Below are 8,402 nucleotides of genomic sequence, written 5' to 3'. Positions count from 1 at the left end.
TAATAATTGTGTTTATACACTGAAGTGCACATTTGATTATTAAGATTAAAGAATATAGACATTTAAAATGCAGCAGCCAAATATTGTAACATACTTTTTTTCTCCTCCCTCTCCCATTCATCGCCACACTTAATGACAAGCAATAATTTGCTATTCATGTCTTGAGTTCCAAAACATTTTAACTGGTCAAGCCAAGTTAAGCCAATTCAGAAGCGGTTTCCTCAAGTGCTGTTGCATTAAAGATTCAAGAGGTACAGACCACAGAACATTCTAGAATTCATATTCTCTCCATGGGTGTCTTCTCCAGCAGAAGAAGTATACTTTTAAAAAGGCAGTTCAGTTTAATAACAGAACTAAAACTTACGAAGAAAAACAAAACTTATGCTGTTTTTGCACTTATTAATTAAACACACAGATTAGCCTTTTAAATGTAATTTATTTCTCCTTGTCCGGAAAAGGAGAGAATACAATAAGGTTGCTGCATGAATCAGCAGAAACACAATTTTCAGCCTTGTTTCTCAGAGGAGTGAAGAAAACGCTGACATCCAGATTTGGCTGTGGGGCAGAAGAAATACATTTAATATATAGTTAAAATTTAAGTCTTCCCAAATCACATCAAGCTGTTTCCTTGTGGCTGAGCTTTGCTGCCGTTTTTAAGGCAATTTAACATCACCCCTCTATTCCAATTTTAGTAAGAATTGTATAAATGTTTCCTTATAGTGCTAATGTAGGGAACATTACTAAAAGCCCCTCAAATCAGCCTAATAAGCTGTGCAGTAAATAGACTGACAGTTGTAAAAAAAAATTCTCCCATCTGAGTTCCATTGGACAGATACATGAATCTATGCACTCATCTCCAACCTTAAGCTGACATAGCGTGAGGATTCTTTGACTCATGTACTGCTTCCTATCCAATACTCCATGGTGGAATCTATATCATGATTCTAATACAGTTTTGTCCCAAGTGAAGCTGTCACGTGTGCTCATATCCATGTTATTTGAAAAAACTGAGAGCCATAATGCAAGATAGATTAAAGATATCAAATGAGGAAAAATTGTACAAGAATTGTTGCTCAATTTGGTCCCAACTAAATTTTTGTGCTCCCTTTTCCTGCAATGTTTGGATTCAGAATGTAAGATTTTTTGGGGCTGGGCCCTAGCCCTTTTTAGTGATGAAACGGTCATATTTCATATGCACAGGCAATAAATTGGTGCTACTGTAAGAAAGGATAAAGCTAAATAAGACTAGCTAGACTGTTTTCTATTAAAAAGTTTTACGTGCTCTGTTTAGGTGCCCCATAAATCATTTTTAGTAAGTAATTAGTTTTGGAGCTGGTAAATTCTGGTTATGCATCATAATTGTTAACAATAAAAACAGATATATTTAACCTAATCTAATCTTAGGCATTTTTTATTGTGAAAAGTCAATAGGTAACTAGAATAAAGGCTACCTTGAAATTTTGCCTTTGGTGTCATGCATGTGACACAGCCTCTCAAAAGTTGTACGCATCTCATGAATCTGTGTATGTTGAAACTGTGTCACACAAAGAGGCTTCTATACAAGCTGGAATGTTGACAAATGCAAAGTTTCTACTTGCGTGGATACCCCCTCATATATACTGTAACTATGGGCCTTTATACCTACAGAGGTTTGCACCACAAAATTACCATGGAGATAATGCATCCTTAAATAACAACATGTTTATTTAATGATGCATTATCTCCAAAATGTAATTCTGTACAGTTTAAATAACATCTAATGGTGCTTCAATTGACTTCAAGCAAACTTACCTGGAGATCAAATATTCCATCATCACAGGACAAGCCTGGGAAATAAAAGCTCATTTTCAGAGAAGTATTTTAAAATGCAAATTAAGTTATACATAGATATTAATTATATTATTTGGAAGCTTCCAATTGAAATAAATGATACTTATGCAGACAACATTCTGAGCAGACTATTTTGTACTGCTTTCACCTTATATATCTCTAGCACATTATTATATTATATAAAGGCACGACCAAATTGTAGCCAGCAGCTTTTATCGGCAGCCTGAAGCAAAATAACTTAGACATCTATGACAAAACATGCAGACAGCTCTGAAAATTTGATTCCCCAATAATTCTTACATGCTCTCAGATTATAAGATCAGCCAAAGTATTTGTTTCTTTCTTAAACTTTTGGTGCCATCTCATTTTGAAATGATGTTGTACTAATTATCACAAGAAAATCCACCCCAATTTTACTTACGTTTTGGAGTGTGCTGTACTTCATCTTGATCACAAGTTTCTGCAGCCTGAGAATTCTCTGCAGGACTAAATAAACCCTGTTTGACCTCATCTATTATGGTCTGCTTCATCTCATCTCCTGAAGCTTCTTTAAATTGGTAAACATCCATATCACTTGAGGATGAGCTTCTGTCACAGCTGGTTGCATCCTGGATTCAGAAGCAAATATAAAGTTCAAGGACTTTGAATGAAGATGGATCATTCTTTCTGGCTTTGCAGACCAGCAGGGAAGATGGTTCCATGTGAGCAGCGGGCAAGCACCATGCACAACTCCATTTGCACAAGCGGCGGGCAGACATACCCACTGCTTGTTCAAATGGGCACGCTTGCCTGCTACTTCTGTGGCCCAGTTCCAAACTTCTCAAGGCCTGATAGTGGGCTGTAGCCTGGGGGTTGGAGACCCCTGCTTTAGAATACAGAAAAATGAAGACAAGATCTTTTTAAATCATTGATTGGCACTAATGCAAGGGCATAAACTGACCCTTTTCATTTTCATTAAATGAATGAAACCGAATGAATGAATGATTTAACCAAGATTTTTTTTTTAAAAAAAAGTAGCTCACAGTTTTACTTTCATAGCATTTCATCGCACTCCCCCTTTATATGAAAAAACAAGATAGCCACCACTTTTTAGGGTGTTACCTCTGTACACAATAAGCAGGATGACGTTGACAGAAATGTGCAAGAACTGTTAAGAAAGCAAAAAGGGCTAAAAGATTTATTAAGTCCTGAGAAACAAATTAATATTTAGAAGTGGCTCAGAAGGACACCTCCCTGATCTACTGGAATATAAAAATCAGCAGTAGCACAGAATCATTAACTTGCAAGATTCTTATACCCAATCTCAATGAAAATCATTCTGGTCTTCATGTGGAATTGATTTTCTGGTCTGGTCTGCATAATGGGACTGACATGTTTCCACTACCAGCAAATTCTGCAGTCCCAATTTCTGAACCAACAGAAAACAATTTCGTGACATCCTGATATTAAAGAAAGACATGCTAAAAAAAAGATAATACTTACAGTTGTTATTTCTGCTTTGCCTGTTCTAGCACACAGTTCCTCTGTTGCTTGAGTGCCACTGGAGAAAAAAAACAAAAGCAATGAAGTGCAGATTTGAAACTATATTACTCCCGAGTTCCTAAAACCTTTTTAACTTGCAAATCTTCAACTTGCATACATCAATAAGATGCATAGAAACATCACAGCATAAAAACTAATTAGTTGAGCATTCTATTCCCATTGTGCCCACCAGAGATCAATGGGTAGCCTACAGGTAGGATTATCTGGCAGTTTGAGTCCCATTGGCTCAAGGTTGACTTAGCCTTCCATCTTTCTGAGGTTGGTAAAATGAGGACCCAGATTGTCCAATAGGGGCAATAGGCTGACTCTGTAAACCACTCAGAGAGGGCTGTAAAGCAATATGAAGCGGTATGTAAGTCTAAGTGCTATTGCTATTATGATAAGGGTATCTTGCTGCGCCGGTTGGGGGGATTGGGAGTGGGAGGCACCGTGTATCGGTGGTTCTCCTCCTATCTCTCTGACCGGTCGCAGACGGTGTTGATAGGGGGGCAGAGGTCGACCGCGAGAGGCCTCACTTGTGGGGTCCCGCAGGGGTCTATCCTCTCGCCCCTTCTGTTCAACATCTATATGAAGCCGTTGGGTGAGATCATCAGTGGCTTCGGGGTGAGATACCAGCTGTACGCTGATGACACTCAGCTGTACTTTTCCACCCCGGGCCACCCCAATGAAGCTGTTGAAGTGCTGTCCCGGTGTTTGGAAGCCGTACGGGTCTGGATGGGGAGAAACAGGCTCAAGCTCAATCCCTCCAAGACGGAGTGGCTGTGGATGCCGGCACCCCGATTCAGTCAGCTGCAGCCGCAGCTGACTGTTGGAGGCGAGTTATTGGCCCCAAAGGATAGGGTGCGCAACTTAGGTGTCCTCCTGGATGAACGGCTGTCGTTTGAAGATCATTTGACGGCCGTCTCCAGGAGGGCCTTCCACCAGGTTCGCCTGGTTCAGCAGTTGCGCCCCTTCCTTGATCGGGATGCCCTGTGCACAGTCACTCATGCGCTCGTTACCTCTCGCTTGGATTATTGTAATGCTCTCTACATGGGGCTCCCCTTGAGGTGCACTCGGAGGCTTCAGTTAGTCCAGAATGCAGCTGCGCGGGTGATAGAGGGAGCTTCACGTAGCTCCCACGTAACACCGCTCCTGCGCAGACTGCACTGGCTACCTGTGGCCTTTCGGGTGCACTTTAAGGTTTTGGTCACTACCTTTAAAGTGCTCCATGGCTTAGGGCCTGGGTACTTACGGGACCTCCTACTGTTACCGCATGCCTCCCACCATCCCGTACGCTCTCACAGAGAGGGACTTCTCAGGGTGCCGTCCGCCAAGCAATGCCAGCTGGCGGCCCCCAGGGGAAGGTCCTTCTCTGTGGGGGCTCCCACACTCTGGAACGAACTTCCCCCAGGTTTACGCCAAATACCTGACCTTCGGACCTTCCGCCGTGAACTGAAGACACATCTTTTTATTCGCGCGGGGCTGGCTTAAATTTTATTGATTTTTAAATTTTCTATTATTAATTTTAAGGGTTTTTAGTTTTATATATTTTAAAGTTTTTTAGGCCAATTATAAAATAAGTTTTTTAATCTGTATTTTAAATTGTATATTGTATTGTCTGTTTTTACTTTGGCTGTACACTGCCCTGAGTCCTTTGGGAGAAGGGCGGTATAAAAATCGAATAAATAATAATAATAATAATAATAATAATAATAATAATAATAATAATAATAATAATAATAATAATAATAATAATAATAGCAGCTCATTCCCTTAGCTCCTGGCATTCATTTCCCTCAGCTCCTGGCATTCAGAGGACTGTATATTATGTTATAATGACCAGGAATAGACCCATATCTATTTGAGAGGAGCTTGAACTGATTTACAAAGGCATGTCAAACGTCCTCTATTCAAACTTTAAGGTATTGGAAGAACAAGGACAAAACTGAAGTTTAGAGTGTGAATTAAAACTAAGATACCATTAACAGTTCTTCTAAAACAAATATTAATTTCTCCCAGCATATTTGTAAGAATGAATGCATTCCTACCACCTGATTCTATTTTATTCAACATAGGAAAAATTGGAAATATCAGCCATATGATTAATAAAAATTAGGTTTAACACAATGGTTGGAAAAATTAGAAAGCTGAAATAAGACGATTTAAAAACATTATCCGTTAGATATCATCAGCAGAAAAATTACAGTCACTGTTTCAGGACAGTTTAAATCTATGCTATATTTTTTAATGGACAATGGGGGAAATAAGAATTTAGTTTGGATTGCTAAAATGCAGAAAGAGGTTTCTGGCTTGAAAGAAGAAAACAATCATTTGCTCAAAACCCAGCATGCTTATGGTATGAAATTGAAATGGGTTCATCTAAAGGCAAAATCCCTTATGCAAGAATTATGCTCTGTATGCTGAATGCTTAAGAAATATTTTGCTGTGAAAAACCCAATGATCTTTCATGCAACCCAAAAACTACTCTTGTATTGTGAGATTCCTCTGGCTCTCCCCAAAAGGGTTGTTATTCCTGCACCGCCCAAAGCAAAGGGCCAGTTTAGCTGCATACCTTTGTTCAGATGCGGAGCCAAGGTGGTCAGTTCCAGCAGAATCTGAAAATGCTTTAGGTTCTGGAAAAGGAGGAACGGCTTTGGACATACTTGATGGGCCTTGTTTTAAAACACAGATCTCTGCACAATTCTGAAGCAAAGCCTTATTGGCAGACCTTGGGGTTGTCCTCCGGGAAATCCTGTGAGTTGATTTAGGAGTCCGGCCTATAGGCAATAGATGAGTGAGCAAATGAATATTGTATTATATTAATATATTATCTGTGATAAATTTTGGATTCTGGGCCCCACATCTGCAGAAAATATAAGGGAAAGGATGCTGAATGCTTGAAATATGAATGTGTACACACACACACACACACACACGATTAAGTCATCCTCACAATTACTTTTTCTCACATTGTATGTTCTATTAATACAATCTGAAAAGTTTTAACAGAAGATTTGACCAATAATGAGGCATTCTCCAGCTGTCTCATTCAGTTTCCCTCACAACTTTGAGATAGATTAAATTGACTTCCCCCAATAAACTTCATGGCTGAATGACGATTTAAACCTGGGTGTATCTGGGTGTAGCCTGACATAGCCTGAATGCAAGTTCCAAAATATCACATTGGGATTTTGACTTGTGTGCTGGAGGCTTTTCCTGCCTCCACTGCAGAAGAGGCTGCCAGTATTCATAGAAGTGGGAGCTTCTCGATGAAAGGCTTCCATTTGTAGGCGTCCCTCTTTTGAGAAGCTCAGCTTCCTCAATAGTTTAGAACTGTTTCTCAAATGCTCTGTACTAAAATTAGAAAAGTATTTACAATATATGTGGGCAGCTAGTGGAGAGACTGTTTTGAAATAAAGCAATCTTTGTGCCCATTTTAAATTCTTATTTCAATTTTGATAAGATAGTCCTCAACTTATTACCAAAACTGAACCCAAAATTTCCATTACTAAGGAAGACAGTTGTTAGGTGAAATTTTGCCCCATTTTACAGCCTTTCTTGTTAAGTGAAACACAGCTGTTGTTATCAACTTCCCCATTGACTTTGCTTGTCAGATCGCAAAAGGTGATCACATGATCCCAAGACTCTGCAACTGTCATAACACATGCCAGTTGCTAAGCATTCAAATTTTGATCATGTGACTCTGGGATGCTGCAACATTTGTAAGTGTGGAAAATGGGCATAAATCACTTTTTTCCAGTCCCATTCTAACTCGTGGTCACTAAATGAATGATTGTAAGTTGAGGACTACTGTAATTAGCTGCCAACTGCTCTAAGGCACACTACTTTCTGGATGTGGATGTCTGAAGACCCATTGGTTCCCATCATCTAGGGGGAAGAATACTTCATCCCTACCTAGCATCTTGAAGTGGGTAACCAAAATAATATAAAACAAAATATTAAAAAATAATATAAATATATGTATTAGGGAAGTTGTCTTTGAAGATTACTTGGAAGTAATATAATTTACAAATTATATAAAATGTAGCAGGCTACATACTGTTGGATGAGAACCACCATAATCATATAACAATATTATTGTGGCATTGTGCTTGTTGTCAATAGGATTTTGAATACAATCAGAATGTTATCTGTGAAGCCCCACTGTTTGGTCACCTAACTGCTTCCTCCAACTAAAACCAATTTATCCAATACTATATGTATTAAGTAGAGGTGGCTAAAGATTCCCCACCCCACGTGAGTTTTAGGAAAGGTGGACTACGAGGTGATATTTCATATGGAATATTTCTTTATGGAATAATTTTCCCTCAGAAACCTGGATGGCATCTTCTTGAGGAAAACAGTGAAACAGAAAGCATTTAATCTTAATGCTGCGGAACTTGAACAGCGAAGCAAAATGGATTGTTTTGAAGTTTTATAACGTTATGGATATATTGCAGACTACCAGGAACTCATGCGGAGTCAGCAAGGTCTAGTTACTGCAATAACTATCATCATAATACATATATTCTTGCACCAGGGCAGTGGTCTGGACTGACCTGGAAAGGGTTTGGCAGGAGATTCAATTCGGAAAAACCCTCCATCAAATATCCGTTCTGCTTCTTGGCCTGAAACCTCTGCTACCAACCCTTCCTTTGACTTGTTCTTCATGGCTGCTTTTACAGATGCAAGGCGTTTTCTGGCTGCTCTCCTTTCGGCAGACCCCCCTGCTGCTTTGGCTGTCCTTCGAAGGATGGGCTTTTTCTGGAAATCAAAAGATACCTTGACAAAGCTGATAATCACCAGTCTTCAAAAGCTCAGGGCACAGGGAATGCAACCAGACCTCTCTAGAGATCCTGCCTGTATCATGTAGACACGGCTCCTTCACTCCATCAGAGAGGGAGTGATAGACCCAACTACTATGACATCTTAGACATCGGAATACGATCTTGAGTAGTCTACAGAGTATAGGGTACAGTTTCCCCAACCGTGACAACTTGAAGATGTGTGGAATTCAACTCCCAGAATTTCTTACCCAACCAAAATCTTCA

At 39.6% G+C, this 8,402-nt stretch overlaps 1 protein-coding gene across 4 annotated transcripts in view; it reads right to left on the bottom strand.

Moving 5' to 3' along the window:
- Window positions 1-77: 77 nt before the first annotated feature.
- The window catches only part of DLGAP5 (DLG associated protein 5), a 30,265-nt gene continuing 21,940 nt past the window's right edge, over window positions 78-8,402 (bottom strand). For all 4 annotated transcript variants that reach the window (XM_058163020.1, XM_058163019.1, XM_058163022.1 and 1 more), the window contains 6 exons: window positions 7,911-8,115; window positions 5,924-6,128; window positions 3,313-3,370; window positions 2,252-2,438; window positions 1,792-1,826; window positions 78-555 (listed from right to left, as the gene is read on the bottom strand). In XM_058163020.1, the coding sequence (XP_058019003.1) occupies window positions 436-555; window positions 1,792-1,826; window positions 2,252-2,438; window positions 3,313-3,370; window positions 5,924-6,128; window positions 7,911-8,115 (810 nt within the window). In that variant the 3' untranslated portion in view covers window positions 78-435. The remainder of the gene's footprint in view (window positions 556-1,791; window positions 1,827-2,251; window positions 2,439-3,312; window positions 3,371-5,923; window positions 6,129-7,910; window positions 8,116-8,402) is intronic.

The sequence above is a fragment of the Ahaetulla prasina genome, chromosome 1, assembly GCF_028640845.1.
Source record: "Ahaetulla prasina isolate Xishuangbanna chromosome 1, ASM2864084v1, whole genome shotgun sequence".
NCBI lineage: Eukaryota > Metazoa > Chordata > Lepidosauria > Squamata > Colubridae > Ahaetulla > Ahaetulla prasina.
Note: the sequence above shows the minus strand (reverse complement) of the source record. Positions and strands in the feature narration are given on the sequence as shown.